This window comes from Poecilia reticulata, chromosome 21, assembly GCF_904066995.2.
Source record: "Poecilia reticulata chromosome 21, P_reticulata-male-v2, whole genome shotgun sequence".
NCBI classification, from domain to species: Eukaryota; Metazoa; Chordata; class Actinopteri; order Cyprinodontiformes; family Poeciliidae; genus Poecilia; species Poecilia reticulata.
Window position 1 is genome coordinate 10,036,877 of NC_088850.1, and position 17,613 is coordinate 10,054,489.

Genomic DNA, 17,613 nt, shown 5'->3' on the forward strand with positions numbered 1-17,613 from the left:
AAACAAACCCTTAAAAATACAAAACATTTTAATAAAATTTTATACAATATAAGATCACTATATTTTCCTCTCTTTGTCCATAAGGAGGGAAGGCTTTGATATTTTTACAGACTCCAGTCACCTCTGCATGACTGAAACTTTTCAGCTGTGGCAAATCCTAGCACTTTCACACACCACAGGCGGAATATTAAATGAACTGTAGATACACTGATCACACAGTGGACTCCTTGGCTCTCACATGTTTGTCTTTGCAGCCTAAGCCCCTCTACTCAGCTGTCATAATTTGTTAACGAGTCTTTTCAGAGAGAGGGAGAAGAAAGAGAGAAGACAGAAGCAAGAAAAGAAAGCTCTTCAGCAGGCGCTGAAAGCCATGGTCCATCCAGAGAGGGAACCCAGGGGCGACATCAGACCGATTTCAGACCAGCTCGTGATGGCATCTCTGTATATTTTAATATTAATGACTGCAGCCGTAAAGCCGCCCCTAAGCCTCCAACAGGTGCCCCCGGCCCCACTCGAGCCCGCATTCAACACATCCCAGCTATTCTCCGTCACCGCCACCTCTGGTCAGGGGACACAAATGGTGAGGATGAAGGCAGAGAGCAGAATAAAGCCACATGAAAAGTGGAAGAGGAGTTAGAGAGTCAGCGGTCTCTCCCGCAAACAAGTTTTTTGAGTCACTTTCCCCTGCAGAAACACGGGTCGATATTCAGCACCCCCATGCTCCCCTCCGCCCCCCCTCCCTTGAGAAAGAGATTGACTTTTGTTTGGAGTTTGTGAGAAGTGGGAATCAGAAGCGGGACAATGGGACTCCCCACAGCGAGAGGCTGAGAGGAGCCATCTCAAATCAGTCAGCCAGGGGACTGACTAATCCGTCCATTGTCCCTCCCCAGCCACCGGCCGCACATCAACACATTCGCCCCCCATTGTCCCCCCCACCCTTATGCAGCGGGATTTGCTCTCCCCAACAGCCAGTTTTGTCCAAGGCAGTTCGAGCGGAAGTTTCTCACTGACAATTTGCCCCAAATAGACTTGTCAGAGCATCCAGCAGCAGCACCGCACCAACCTGTGGGCTTCTGGGTTTGGGTTCTGGGCCCGGGTTTGTTGGGGGTGAGTAATGCGCTGGTCAGTGTGAGTGCATGCACAGGCGGGACAAGACCTGGACAGCACTGCAGAGGATGACACATGATTTCCTGCTGTGGATTGACGATAATGAGGGAACGTGCATTTAGATTTGAAAGGTTGGCTGTTTCTGGCATCCCACATAACCCACACAACATAAACTGTGTGTCCTAAATATAAGGCATGCAGAGTGAGAAGTTGTTCACTTCAAAGAACAAATATCAGCTCTCAAGGGTTTCTTGTTGAGCTTGATTTACTAAACTGACTCTCGGTCAAGTTTTTATACAGATCAATCAACTGCAGAACAAAAAGACTCAAAACAGTGTCTTTGTCTGGCCTAGCAGGTTGTTAAGAACCTGCTGCATAATTCAGATTTTACTCTTTATTTGAAATGCACTAAACTGCTGGTTCTCTTTCCTACTTGTTACTTAGCGAAAATAAAACTTTTCTTATTCTCTGTAATAGTCGACCACAGCATAGACTACCTAAATTATTTATGTAGTTCAAAATATGTCAGTGATGCCTAGAGAAGAGAAAATAACCAGCAAACAGGCTCCAAAACATCCACTTAAACGCCTAAGGTCAATGTTAGAATTAATAATGTGCACACTGTATTTAGATTGCTTGATAGTGTGTTTATGTGGCTATAAATGGACTCATTAAACACCCAAAAGGTTGAAATACAGATGTGTGTGGATAAAAGATTACGTAATTAATTGCTGCTATAGATTGGAAAAATTCAGTCTTTTGAGTTCTCACACATAAAAACACACAACACATAAGCTCCATTTGATTCACTTTTGATCCAGCTGCAGATTGTATTTTTTTTATTATTGTTATGAAATATTATCATTAAAAGATAAAGGTACCGACATGTAACTTATTAAACATGTATGTAATCTTTACAGCAGTGACTGAGCTGAAAGTAAATATATTGTCTCTGATGAAAAATGTTAAGTTATAGCAAATATTTGTTATAAATACTGCTCCAAAAAATAAAGGGAACACTTAAACAACACAATATAACTCCAAGTAAATCAAACGTCTGTGAAATCAAACTGTCCACTTAGGAAGCAACACTGATTGACCCGACGAGGGTCCCCGTTGTCAATCAGTGTTGCTTCCTAAGTGGACAGTTTGATTTCACAGAAGTTTGATTTACTTGCAGTTATATTGTGTTGTTTAAGTGTTCCCTTTATTTTTTTGAGCAGTGTATATTGGATTTGCTTTCACCAAAATAAGGTAAAATATATACATAAACTAAAACGTAGTTAAACATTACTAAATTACACTTAAAATATTAGCCAAAATGTATGTCATATAATACAACAAAATCTGTTTGGTGTTAGTATTAAAAATAAAAATAGCTAGTAATAAATAGCTAAAAATTGAGCATTTGTGGTTATGACATTTCACTTAAAGGATCTTTTCTAATTCCAAAAGAAAAACTTTAGGGTAATTTCAGCATAACTGTTCCATAATTTCCCCCAATTAGAGCAGAAAAGGGCTAATAAAAATTTTAAATGTGACCTAATATTTATTTGTATATGTATGTTGTCAATATAGCTCACCAGTTCCTATAATAGAAAAACTATTTAAATATTTGCATATAATTTTCAACTCAACTTCCAACAAACTTTTGTTTCTAACTTTAAATGAGTTAGAAACAAATCCATATAACTAGAAGCAGGTAGTAAGAGCGTTTTGTAAATCACATACATTATTAATTGTAGCTGCAAATATTAAATTAATTAAATGGCACAACTCAACTTATGCATTGTTAGGTATTAATTTTGTTTTTGTTTGTTTTATTTTGCTTGTGCTGCCATTTTGACGTGAAGTCTAAGCCTGATGCTATTTCCTGTCATTAAACAAATCCATAGACATGTTAAATGCACAGTCACAATGAACTAAAATAACAGTCAAATCAACACGTTACTTTGTCTTTAAAATGACATTTTATCTCATTTGAACCCCTGTTTTACTTTTGATGGACTTTGGAACTCCTTGTAATTGAAGCCAAAACACAAATTGTGCTCTAAGAAACATGTCATGCAGACAGTTACGGTATTTTTGGAAGCTCTGACTTGATTAACACTCATTGTCACACAGATAGTTGGCTATTTCAGTAACAACAGGTAATCTGCATCTATTTAGTGATTCCTTTTTTGCAGAACTGTCCATGGTGCTGAAATGCGGCTGGATTATTTTTTTTTTTCTCATTCAAAAAGGAAAACACGTATGGGACCATCTAATTTCAAAGAGGTCTTTCAATATATTTTTAGTTATCATGTGTACAGATACATGCACAAAAACATCCTCTGTCTGTTATTCAGAACACCTAGACTTTGCAGAGTCTCCAAGATGAAATACTAAGATCTCTTTGGCCACTCTGAAAGGATGCAGGACTGCATATAGCTTTGGTGGGCTTTAATTCTCCCTATTATTTGTCCTCTGGAGCTTAGTGACTTCTCCTTAAAGCCAATTGCTTCACGCCTGGTTGGTTAGGGGCCTGGCCAGTGATAGCAGTGCCTAAAAGGCGGTTAAATTATAGTCCCTGGGTGGTGATTCCTATTGGCAGAAATGATCAAAAATGGTAAATAAAGTCTACTTATATTTCACAGGTAAAAATGTGAAATGAACTAAAGGCAAAGGCTCAAAAGAAATAATAAACACGTCAGAGATGGAGTACAACAAAAATATTCATAATATAAAACAAATCATGAAATCAAGCTCTTATAATTTAAAAGCCTGTTGAAACAAACAAAAACAAACAAAAAAAAAAGTCTGTCACGGCTTCTTAAAAGCTACATGGAATCAAAACAAGACATCCCATAACCTGGAGGCCACAACTTTAAAAGATCTTTGTCCTCCACTCTTAAAACGCGTCTGTGGCGCTACATCCTCTTATCTCAGGCTTGGAGAGGAGGTGAAGCTCTAGCTAGTCACATAAATAAACAGGGGCAGAACCACGTAGGCCTTTAGAATAGGCTTTTACAAGGACTTTGTACATTAATAGATGTTTTCTTCAGAACCCTTAAAGCAGTGTTCTACACAATCAGCCAAGCTTCTTGTTCGCTTATCAATTAAAAAGTGTCTGAAAAGACACAAAGTCAAAACTACTAAGATTTCTAAGCCATGATCAAACAGCTGCTCTCAACGCAGATTGTTGATATGCAATAGCAATAATAAGACTTTCATTCTTGCCTGAATTCAACTCTACGTAGTTTATTATATTGTTTTTGTTTCACTACCGTTGATGTTCAAACCTGATGTAGATTTCTGTTGACAAAATGCTTAAGTTAGCAGAAAGAGGAAGGGGAAATTGTGATAATAGAATGAGGAGAAGAGCCGGGGGGGGGGGGAATCAGCTCTATTTTTAGAGAAACTACACTAAAATTATTTTTTTCTCTCTCTTTTTGTTGTTTTTGAAGAATGCGCACTAAATAAGAACCCTGCGAGAAAACAAAAAACAAAAACTGATTTGTTATGTTTCATATTTTCTCATCCATATTAAACAGATGACTTTTATATGTTCTAAAGCTTATTGCTTTGGTTTTTTTTTTTTTTGTCTCACGGTTCAAACTCGTTCACCTAATGAGCACACACACGTGTGGTCTCTCTGCTTTGCTCCGCTCTGACTTCTGCTGGACTCTTACTCGTTGTTAAAGTCCATCCTATAGTATGTCAAGTATCTACCCGCATACTGATGCAGAGCTCCAGAGAGAAAACAGATACACAATCCAGTCGGGCCTTTTGTTCGTGCCGTTTTCATTGACTGCTTGAGGAGAAGGGAGTCACTAATACAAGGCGAGTGAAAGAGGGAAGCCCCGGCAACCATGATGTTGGTTATATTTGTGTAAAGGCTATCAGTGAATGACGAGGATTAGGACGAGTTAAGGAGATTATGTCACACATTCAGCGTTCACACACCCCCCGACAGCCACCCACCCACACACGCACACACACACACACACACACACACACACACACACACACACACACACGCACTCCCACCCATATCTGATAGCCACTCATTTAGAAATGCCTCTAAAACCTGATTATTAAAAAATAAGACACTTGTTTCATATATAATTCAATGATCAATTGAATAGATTCCTCTTATAATAAATTTGATTTATTTTCTACTTTTGTATAAAAACACATGTAATATGTGGCTTTTAAATGTCGCGTTTCAGACGCAAGGCTCTCCATGAGTCCCTTCAGGCGAATCAAAGGAATATCAGGGTGATTCCATGTCGGCCTTGTTAGGCTCCAGCACTACAGCCGTTCAGCCTGAAAGGCAGGTTGCAGGACGCAACAATGGCTAATTGCAATTAACTACGCTTCTCCGCCTCACCCCTGTCCGCTTAAATCGACACTTTGTGCGTCCATATGGCCCTTGGTGCACCGTGGGAATGGACACAATTAAAAAAACGGAATATGGATTTCCAGAGTTACCCGGCGAAAGCGCAGCAAGCTGTCAAGGTCGAGGCCCTCCGTGCAGGCCCGCGGGCTGACCCCCGAACTTTGTCCGGAAGGCCCCGGGGCGCAGGCAGGGTTTCAGGGGTCCGAACCGCGTCATGGGCCACAGGGGGGGTTCTGAGAGCGGAGGGCTGTAACACTAATGTAAAATGTGCGCATAACTATAGGAATGTAAGTCTATCTGGAAACACAAAAGGCGTTAAAGACTATTTATAATAGCCTACGTTTAAAAAGTGATCCAAGTATTACTGCTGAAACTATAGATGTGGTCACCGCTATGCATTTTCTTTAGCCTTAAACGAGGACAAAAAGTGTCAAATTGAGAGCAGAAGCTTCAATGATGTTCCGTCTTGAGAAAGTTCTGTTGCTTATATTATTCATAATAATACCAATAATTAATTACATGGGAGTATTTCTGCAAAGCATAAGAAAAAGTGGGTTTATCTTAATAACTGATTTCATATTGTTTTAAATAACCTGAATTAATAAAACAAGATTCCAACTTGACAAAACACCCCTTTCTCTTTAATTCTATTTTTAACAAGTTGACGTATGATGGGACTATATCTTTAACTGTCGGCCTTTTGAGTTTTAACTTCAGACTAAATAATTTTTAAATAAGTAAAGAAACAAAATGGTAAAAAAAAATAAAATAAATAAATAAATAAAACTCCCGCTTAAACACGTGCAACAGACTGAAAATCCTAGTAGGCAGTGAAGCTCACAATGGCTTTAAAACGAGCCATGAACGGGAGGAAAGCGGCGCGTACATGGACACCCGCCCTCTCTCTGAGGAATATCCCTCAGAGAGAGAGAAAGTGGGGAGAGGAGGTTAAAAAAAGAGGTGTGGGTGTATTTTTTATTTTTTGATTGGATCATTTATTAAGCATTAAGCAACTTGTTTGTTGTTTCCGTGGCTGAGCTCTTTTCTAAACGGTTATATGCTATTATCCGTCAACGGAGGTCACGCTGCGAATCTCTGAACTTCACCAACTATAACGCACATAAAGCATAAAGCTTATTCAGAAGCATCTCAGCATGAGTTATAGAAAGTACTCGGAAGTGAAGCCCCAAATACTGTCCCTGCACACTTGCAGATGCACTTTGACTCCTACTGCCTATTTTTACCCCAAATGAATAAAAAAAAATCATATATATATATTTCTAAAAGTGCAACTTTTGGATTAATTTAGAACTTCTACAGAAAAAATACTAACATGTCTCATAAAAGTATTTTTTTTTTAAACTTATGCGCCGCCTTTTCACCCATGGAACTTTGCATCCCTATCCTTTCCACACACTCACACACACACACACACACACACACACACACACACACACACACACACGCACACACACGCACACACACGCAAACAAACACACACACAAACACCCTCACACTCCCGGTGACGTCAGGTTGGAGTTTAGTGTAGAAAGCCAAGTGGATGGAGGAAGTGGAGCTCTCCACCCTCCAGCCTCCCCCTGACACTTCTCATAAATATTACCGACGCTTATTCGAGGGGAACTCGCAGCACAAAGTCACCTCGCGTCCCGATGCGTTTAACACATTTTCACCTCTGATTTTAGCCCAAAATTTGCCTTTTTTTTTCTTTTTATTTCCGTTTCTCTTGCGGCTTCAGCGCCCCGTCGGATCCTCCGCAGGCGGTGGTTTCTTTCCTTCGCCCTCATCCAACTTTACGCGCCTGGTTGGTGCGCACCGACCTGCCGGAGCAGCGCTGCTGCCTGTCACTGACACCCGGTTGCGTCTCTCCTGCATGCCGGAGCTGCAGTCCGGCTGTAATGAAGGCAAAGGGTGCCGAGATAAAGCTCGGGCGCTGAGTTTTCATTTGGAGCTCTCAAACGAAGCCTGCGACTCTGACAAGTTGGTAACTGGACTTTTTATCCGCTGAAGAGCAAAACACGCCGCTTCTACTACAACTGTTTTCTTGTTGTACTCCTAAAGTAAAATATATATTTTTTAAAAAAAGAAAGGGGGGAACATTTTCCTTGAGAGACTGTAGAAAGACCTGAACATTCACGATGAGCAAACCCGCCGGTTCAACAAGTGGCTGTTTGGATATTCTGAACGTCAAATCAAGTAAGTTTCTCTCATCCATTTCTCGATGTTCCTCAACTATATTCCGCCGTCTAAGCAAGGCCTTTCTCGGACTTGATTTACAAAAATAAAGTAAAATAATCAAGAAACTTTTTGCACGTACAATTTACAGCTTTTAAGCAATAATTTTGTCTTTTTCAGATAGTCATGTGTGATCTATTTTATTTAGATGTGTTGTCACACGCAAGGTGTCTTCTTGTGTTTCGTAAAGAAATAGACCAATACAGAAATAATTTAAAGAAGGATTATGCACCACACTCGATGACACTTGTTGCCTGTTTCATGTAAGTTCTTCCGACGTAAAAATTAAATTAAATTAAATAAAAATAAAAATGCAACAAACTAAGGCAACTTCATTTTTGCTAAGTATTTAATTTTGATTAAACAAATCCTCTGACTTAACTTTGCTTGAACTAATTTTTTATGTGCTCTAATTTATACATTTAAAATGTCCTAAAACGACTTTAATATTTTGCAGTTACTTAACCTTAAAAATTGTGATTGTATTAGAGCGGTATATTTACGGTTCTTTGTCTCATTTTTTTGAGCTTTGGAACTTTTCTAAACATCTTTGCACAAGGCCCAAAAAAAAGTGCAAATATTAAACGTCTGATCTTTAGAAACACCAAATGAAATATATTTCCTCAACAAATTTTTACAAATTTCTGTCAAATTCACATGTAGTGGTATTTCTTTTCATTTAGTTGTTTGTAGTTTCATCACATCAAAATCTGTGATGCTAAGTTTTTGTTTCGGTGTTTCCCTTTTCCCTAAATGTTGTGATTGCATTAGAAACTTAACTTTCTGCAGCTACTCAACATGCTTTTAAATGAGTGTTTAAATGTAATTTGGAATCGCTTCCTCCTTCCTATACCAAATGTCATATTGTCCCGAAATACAGTCTCCTTTTTATTAGTCTTGATGGTGATTACGTTAATAAAATATGCCATATATTTTCAGGCAATTAATGCACACAATGGACCCGCACTGGACCCCCACGGTGGGAAACTAAACCTTTTTTCCACAACAAAAATTCGTCACCGATTCATTTAAATCGACAGTCAAATTCCGCGGTTTATTATTTGTCGTCGATTTTTAACGCTTTTTTATTATCATTTATTTTTTTGATTTAAAAAAGTCGTTTAAAAAAAAGTTGGGTTTAATGAAATTTAATTAAATCCAAACATTTAGTAGATTTTTCCTCCAATGCATGCAAAGAGAAACAATAATATTTTCATTAACATTTTTTTCCTCTTACATATTTTAAGAGCCAGTTGATAAGTAAGAACCAGATGCTAATTTGGTTCTTTTTAAAAATATATGTATTTTTAAAGATAAACCTTTTCATGTAACATTTAAAATCACATTCCTATATGCTGTAAAGTAAGTTGGTTGTGTCCCATAGACCAATATTCCCCACGGCCTTCTGATTCTGAATAAACAGCCAATTGAAGTCGTATAACTCTCCCCTGAAGTCATTGTCTTTGCTGCCGAGTAGTTATTCCCATGCTACCCTTTTTGACGGGTCACTGGTGAATCAATGAGCAGGTGGCAAAACGTCAGTGTAATTACATAGTCGGCTTTTCCCTCCAGAGCGAGAGGGGGGGGGAAAGCTCCCTCATATGCATACAAATATAGTTCTTTTTCAACAGATTTGAATACAAAATCTTCACAAAAAAAAAATCACATTTTTTTTCATCTACACTGGGCTCGATTTACATACACTTCATTTGAGTTGGTGAAACGAGTTGGTGCGCATTATTCTCGCAGTGCAGTGTCACTCCCTAATCCTGGGGCCTATAGACCTGCGGGATAAAGCAGCTGTCGAGTCCCATTATGAAGTGGAGTTGGCAGCTTGTCGAGATGCAGGCAGTCAGACGAGGTTCAATGGGGGAAAATCATTAAGTTAACACTTTCCCCTAATGTCTCCATTGTGCGCCCTCGGGCTATTGTCTTAGGGAGCTCAGATATGACGCTTCCCACCGGACTTTATTCCCGAAATATGCTCCAGTGAATTCCCATGGTCATGGTTGGGTGAAGAAAGGGCCGTGCGTCCATGTTTGCCCGAAAAATAAATCTTTCTCTCGACAATTTATCTGTTGCTCCAGAGTCATTTACAAAGTTAATGTCACCGCAGATCGTGCAAGTTTGAATCATATTACTGTATAAACTCAAAAAGCGTGGATACACCACCACGATTTGCCACCATATTCCATTCATTTACTTCGGTCTTGACTGAATCTTGATTTTGAATGCTGTCCAACTGACATTCTGGCATCTCCAAGGTCGGATTCTGGACATCCCATGCAAAGTGTGCGGCGATCGCAGCTCAGGAAAACACTACGGTGTTTACGCATGCGACGGCTGCTCGGGATTCTTCAAGAGGAGCATCCGGAGGAACCGAACCTATGTGTGCAAGTCGGGCTCACAGGTGAGGAGGGGAAGTTCTCGGAATTGTTTTAGTTGCTAATTTCAGACAGTGTGTGCTATTCAAACTATTTGAATTAGTTGATTGGATTTTTTTTTCCATGCAAGAAAGAAAAATACGGACTCGCAGCAGCGGTTGTTCATATTTTTCTATTGTAATAAGTTGTTATGCAACTTTTTCTGCAAACATGAATACTGATATACAGGAATACTGGTTCCTTTTAGAAAAAAAAAAAACGTTTTACCTTTACGCACAAAATGCGCATTTTACGCACGGAGCTTTCTGTGTCTCGCTCTTTTTTTTTTTTCTTTTTTTTTTTTTTTTTGGTCGCTGTGTTAAATCTTCCTTGATGAGCCTAATTGTGTCATGCCTGCACCATTAAGTACTGGCCTAAACACAGCGCAGCTCTAATATATCAGGTGTAATCCAATCTAATGTGATGATTCCCAGTCGAGGATTTAAGGCGGCAGAGGGCGGGATCGAGTACTTATCCATGGGATGAGGCCGCACTAGAGCCGCAGGGGAGCGGGGTCCATAACTGCAAGATAATAGCGCGATCTTTTACCTGGAGATTTGCCTCCCAGGAGGATAATAGCAGGAGGATTTCGTTTTAACCCTCTTTTTTTTTTTTTTCTTGTTTTCTTCTTCCCTCCCGCGCCCCCCTCCGCCCCTCTTTTCCTTGTTGTCTCTGTGCAGGGTGGCTGTCCCGTTGACAAAACTCACAGGAACCAATGCCGAGCGTGTCGTTTGAAAAAGTGTCTGGAAGTGAACATGAATAAAGACGGTAAATGGGCTTGATTTAATTATGGCTCTGACTATAGACACGCCATGCTGTGGCGTTTGGTTCCGAGGTGGAAAAGTTTATTAAGGCTGTTAATGAAAGCTGCAAAGAAGCTGATAATTACCTGCTATTTGCTTGTTTTGAAGGGAACGTTGGTTGCAGCGTGGTGCGGCTTTCAATATAAGTTAATTGCTTGGACTTGTTTGTTGCACTGGCGCCTCCGATGGGGGGATGAAGGGAGGCTGTGCCCCTCCCTGCACATTTGTATTTGACAGTCTTGCGAATGTTCTTTTTTAATACAAGATTTTATTTATGCACTTATGTGCAGCTTTTTTTGTTTGTTTGTTTGTTTATTGTTTTTTGGGGGGTGGCGGGGGGGGAGGGGGTGTAAATTTTAATATTTCAAATGGCATAAAATAAATAAAATCAAATTTTTAAAGTTTGGTAAATTTACTGGTGTCAAATGAGCATAAAAAATTTCAATAGTTGAATCTCTGTTAACATTTTTAGCGACCGTTTCATCTTTTCTGCTGCTTGTGTCTGAGCTGGCGTCCCGCTATATGCGCACTGCAACTGTTTGCAAATAAAACTAAACAAATTATTGCACACTTCCATGTAAATCATGGAGCTGTTTCTCCAAATCCACCAAATTCGCGTTGAAACTCTAATGATGGGCTCTGTTGGGTCATGGGCATTAACAGGAAGTGGCACCCCACATAAAATTCTGCTTAAAGCCACATGCAACCCTGGGCCATGCTCTGAGTCATAAGTGGAACTTGATTATTTGTTTTGTTTTAGTTTTTAACTTTACACCTATGTTAAAAAGAGCCACATTTTTACAGGCACTCTCAATGAATGCAGATTAGATTTCCTTAAAAGAAGGCAGTTCGCTCTTTCAGAAACCATTCCTTGAACTCCGTGTGTCCGCTGTCCCACTTTTGCAGCCGTCCAGCATGAAAGGGGGCCCCGGACGTCCACCATCCGCAAACAAGTCGCCCTTTATTTCCGGGGCCACAAAGAGGTGAACGGCTCCTCGACCCACTTCCCGGGATCTTCGCTGCCCGGGCCTCCTTTCTTCACCACGGTCACGCAGCTGGAGCCCCACAACCTGGAGATGAGCTCAGTAGCAACCACGCCAGAAAGACAGGCGATCGTGGGTTTAGCACAACCCACCCCCAAGGTACGATGTTCTGAAATGTACTCTAGAATATTGTTATTTCTTTTTTTTTAATTTTACTAAATCTTTAATGTTTCTTCATCAAAGCCACCATGCTGTGGGAAATGAGCTGACATAATATTAAGAGGTTTAAAAAGCCTAGAAAACCCCTTGAAAAGAAAACACACTCAGGTTTGATGATGCTGTTTTAGTTGCTCCAAATAAGATCTTTATTTTTTTTTTTTCCTACAGAGGTTAGAAGCTGAAATTCTTGTCCCGATTTAGCATCCTGTAAGAAGCACAAATCCGCCAATTAGATTTTTTTTTTCTTCCAGTCCAGCACAAGAAACACTTAATGATTATAAAATCACGTGCCGGAGCTTGGAATTTGATCTTTGCAGCTCGCTGTTCTCTAAACTGTGATTCACTAAGACTTTTGACACGTGTTTGCTTTTTTTTTATGTCTCGCGTCCTGCAGTATCCCCATGAAGTCAGCGGCACCCCCATGTATTTATACGAGGTGGCCACGGAGTCCGTGTGCGAGTCCGCAGCGCGCCTCCTCTTCATGAGCATCAAGTGGGCCAAAAGCGTTCCCGCATTCTCCACCCTGCCTCTATCTGATCAGGTAAACTTTAAATTCATGACCTGCATCGAATTTTGTTTCTATTAGCCCAAAATCTTAGTAAGAACACGTGAAAAGATTAAGCATTTAACGTTTATAGGGGTTTTCATACCTACATGTACTTTGGATATTATATATCTATTTGGCACCTCATAATTTACACCTTTATAATCTATTGTTTCTTTTTCGCAATATTACCAAAACAATAAATAATGGAAGAACTAAGTTAGTAAGGCAGCAACTAAAGGCCGTAAGAATCACAGTTTGTCTTGTGAAGTTGGAGAAAGCAACCAAAGAGCAAACACTGGAACAGAGAGGAACAAACAGCACAAAGTCACATGTATATACTAGAGACAGAAGCAAAAATACTATATTATTAAACAAATCTATTATTATTATTATTATTATTATTATTATTATTATTATTATTATTATTATTATTATTATTATTGCTCCAAAAAAGTTAATAAACATCACATGTGAATGAAATCAAAAGTAAGGTTTTAGCATTCTTAGTAGATATCTATATGAGGCCAGTTATCGGACAAATAATATTAATAATGTACTTTAAAAAATAAAAAAAGATAAAAGATAATTGTCACCATTTCATGTGCTGTACCAGATAACGCCAAAAAAAGGATAATGTGGTCAGAATACTCAAATTGACAAAATTTCACAGTACTGTGTGTGTGTGTGTGTGTGTGTGTGTGTGTGTGTGTGTGTGTGTGTGTGTGTGTGTGTGTGTATTAAGGCTGTGTAAAAGTAGTTAATGGCTGCTGTTGAGCCCTCAGGTGTTTTATGGTGGTGAAGCTCCTGCAGTTAATCTTTTCAGTGTCTGTGGGCTGACATTATGCTCTGCCGATTCACACATCATTTGTTCTCATTTATTTATCTATTTACTTCTATTATATCACAGTTCCTCAGCTACATGATTAAGCTCAGAAAGTGTTTTGAAGCCATACTGACGTCACAAAAATGAAACTGAATGGATCAGGTGCGTTACAGAAACAGCAACAGTCAAAAGCTTTTTTTTTCCTTTTTTTTTCTTTTTTTAGGCAAAAAAGAAAAAATAGAAGCACAATCTAATAAAAATGTCATAAATGGACAAATATTCATGCTGGCTTAAACAAACCAATCATTTCTCAGCTGATCCTGTTGGAGGACGCCTGGAGGGAGCTGTTTGTTCTGGGTATCGCTCAGTGGGCAATTCCTGTGGACTCCACGACTCTTCTTGCTGTCTCTGGTACGTAAAATCCTAAAATTCTTCTATGAGCAGACAGTGTGTGACTGCTTGGTGCTGCATTCTTTTCCCACATGGTGACACACTTTTCTCTCATTTCCATTAACAGGGATGAACACAGAAAACACAGAATCTCAGCGGATGAACAAGATCATGTCTGAGATCCAGGCACTTCAGGAGGTGGTGACCAGATTCCGACAGATGCGCCTCGACGCGACGGAGTTCGCGTGTTTAAAATGCATCGTGACGTTCAAAGCAGGTGTGTGGTTGTTAGCTTCCAAAAAAAAAAGAAAAAAAGAAACATCCTACAAGTTGCTACCTGAAACTATCAGACAAAGTCAAAGGGGATGGTTGAATCTTGAGCGACCTCAGCTTAATCCGTTCCACGAACCTAAACAGACTATGTTTTACAGTTCCTACCCAAGGCAGCACTGAATTAAGGAGTTTCCGCAATGCCAGCGCCATCGCTGCACTACAAGATGAAGCACAGCTCACACTCAACAGCTACATCCACACCAGGTATGTGAAAAAGAGACAGACATGACACTGCAAACATATTTCCTTCTGATGAATGGTGATATTTGTGGAAAATGATGTAAAGTCAAACACGTCGTTTTCAAACTGACAGGAAAAATAGACCTAAAATTTATTACTTTTAGTGTCATTCTATTTTGTCAATCCAATGCAATTATTTTAAAACAAAACTGGAAAACTGCTTAAAAAGTAATTTGTGATCATATCGATTTTTATAAACCTTAGTCTGCTCTCCGTCATTTTAGCATAGGTTGTTGAGAGCCGTTGCAGAGCGTCCAGAGAGTCAGTTGTGGCTCTGATGCCGCAGGTCGCAGACTCCTGAAACAGAAACTCAACCTCAGGTCATTTGGATGGAGAACCTGCATAAAATAAAACAAAATAAAATACAGTATCTCTTCATATTTTGATTCATTATTCTAAAACATGAATATATTTTTGGACCTCAACAATTCCCTTGAAGCTTTGGCTGTCTGTTTAGGATCGCTGTCTTGATGGGAAGTGAACTCTGACCTCAGTGTGAAGTCACTGCAGCCTCAACCTGTTTTATTTTAATGTGGATCAGTGTGTATTTAGATCTATCCAGCTTCCCTGCTTTTTTCTGAAGGACATGATTCCTCAGTATGATGCCCCCACCACCAAATTTCACAGTGTTGTTGATGTGTTCAGAATAATTTGCAGTGCTATTTTTCCCACCACGAAAGCATTTTGTATGTTGACCTAAATGGTTTAATTTGACCACAATGCCTTCGTCCACATACGCCTTTCTCCCCTTGCTATCTTGTAGAAAACTGCAGGTGGGATTTTCATAGCCAGACTGTCTGGTCACCCATTTGTAGAGTACAAGAATATTATTTCTTCTTGTTCTACTTTTCCACAAGCTATAAATACACAGAGCACCACAGGTTAGAATCTAATCCATCCAAGCCTGTCTGTCATCACTTGGATTATGCAGACTTAACTTCAACCTGATGGATCATGTGTCTTGGTCTTAACTGGTTGTTCTTTCTTAGTGTTATACTAAACAGAACATGTATAAAAGGTGGTTTTAGAACTTTTTTCCCTGTTTCAGGTACCCAACTCAGCCCTGCCGCTTCGGGAAGCTGTTGCTGCTCCTCCCGGCACTCCGCTCCATCAGCCCATCCACCATAGAGGAAGTGTTCTTCAAAAAGACCATTGGGAACGTTCCTATCACAAGGCTTCTGTCAGACATGTACAAATCAAGTGATATATGAACTATCTGACTGTCCAGAGGCGTGGAAAAGGACTAAGACATCCACCCAGATCTGGACAGAAGGTCAACTCAACGTAGGTGCAGCAGACGTGGGTTGAAGTTTTCACGGAGCACAAAGTCTTTTTAGGCCTGTAGGCTCCACACTGAAGTAAAGACTCCCAACACAGCCGGATCGCCTATTAACAGTTGCACTAGTTAAGGATTAGGCTCAGAAAATTGCAGTTTACAGTATTTAAATGTCGCCTTAAGACTCTAAAAGAGCGCCTGCCAAGTCCATTTTGAAACAGAAATGCTGTACATTACGATGTCTTTCGAGTGTCTTTGAGACCAATGAGCTTGATGACCAATTTAATCTTGTAATTGCTGTGTTCAGTCCCAGTGGAGGAAACCAAAAAGATGCCCCAACAGTGAGAGCCCCCCCCCAGTCTCTGTTCCGCAATCCAGTGCTGAAACCAAATGCACAAAAAGGGGGCAACAACGAAGAAAATAGACTTTGACGTGAAAACTGTTGCTGTAAAATTATTCGAGGAAGTCATTTCAGAGGCTGCTGTCCCATCCGTCCGTGTGTCCTGTTTTCAGACGCAGCAGCATTTCAAAAATGTCTTTAGGTTGACTTTGTGACGACAGACACTAACATTGGATAAAATAATATTCAGCACTTGGAAATGTTCTTTTGTGGCCTGTGTTCTTTTGAGTTTGCTGTAAATATCCTGAGTTATAACTATTTAGAGTTGTAACAAAGAGAATAAAAGAGGTGAAGACTGAACTCAGCTGGTTTCATACGTCAGATACCAGAAAACAGCAGCAGTTGAAGCTTTTTCATCTTGTTGCTCCTCCTACACTCGATTATTTTGACTCTTGAAATGTCCAAGATACAAAACATACAACTAACAATGCGTGACATATCCATTTAATGACATGTTGTCACAATTCAGTATCCCATTACACTGCTCGACACACCAACAGATCAATGCATTTGATCAACTTTCATGACCTGTTCTGAATATTTATGCAAAAACAATCTTCTGGAGTTAATAAGAGCAGATAAATTTGAATTTAACGCAAAATTTCTCTAATACAAGAGTAAAACAGGCCCAAATGCGTGTAAGCAGCCTCACTAATGTTTGAAAAAAAAAAAATCCCTCAACAATTTGTAGGAAAACCACATGGTGTCTGGCATTATTCATTTAGTTTCCTGTCTAGAATAAGTTAAACGTTTGGGAATGTTCCAGGAGCTTATTTTAATTTGCAATGTCCTGTTCAAAGCAAGTTTCAATGTGTGTGTCTCAGATGATTCCCCCTGTGGAACACCCAACTGTGTCGAAGTTTTAGTCACCCGACTCAAACAGCTCAGAGGACGTTCATGAACAAGACGGAAGTTCATGTTTCGATAGAGAAACTTTGAGGCGTAGGCAAAATTTGTAGCTGCTCAAAGGGAAAGCCAAATGTTTCCTGGTGAAATGAAACAAAACCAGTGGTTGGTGAAGAAATGGTGAGGCTTTCAGGCCAAATAACACTGTGGGAACTTTCAGGCATGGCTATGGTGGAATCATGCTCTTGCTTCAATATCAGTGGTACTTGTGTATTTCACTGGGAGAAATAACGAACATAAAGAACAAATAATTCTTCAACCTTAAAACTTGTGTTTAGCAACGTGCCAAAAGTTTTTCTTTTTTAATAAAAGACCCGTAACATTAAGCTTCTGGAAAGTCTGAGATCTAAACCTTATTGATATTTTAAACACTAGGAAACAAACTCTGCTACTCAAGAGAAATATGAAGACAGAATTATTTCAGAGTTATTGATGGCTGATCAAATCCTTTAGTTTTCCTGCAACTTGCCATAAGAGAATTACACAGAAATTATTAGAGGTGCATGTTTAGTTTTGAGCCTGTGGAAAA

At 39.6% G+C, this 17,613-nt stretch overlaps 1 protein-coding gene across 1 annotated transcript; it reads left to right on the forward strand.

Annotated features, from left to right (window-relative positions):
* Positions 1–6,850: 6,850 nt before the first annotated feature.
* nr2e1 (nuclear receptor subfamily 2, group E, member 1) lies at positions 6,851–16,482 on the forward strand. Its single transcript, XM_008397653.3, has 9 exons — positions 6,851–7,702; positions 10,006–10,151; positions 10,845–10,932; positions 11,874–12,109; positions 12,564–12,710; positions 13,854–13,950; positions 14,057–14,206; positions 14,361–14,466; positions 15,551–16,482. The coding sequence occupies exons 1-9, from the start codon at positions 7,645–7,647 to the stop codon at positions 15,711–15,713; spliced, it is 1,191 nt and encodes a 396-aa protein (XP_008395875.1). The 5' UTR covers positions 6,851–7,644; the 3' UTR covers positions 15,714–16,482.
* The last annotated feature ends 1,131 nt before the right edge of the window (positions 16,483–17,613 follow it).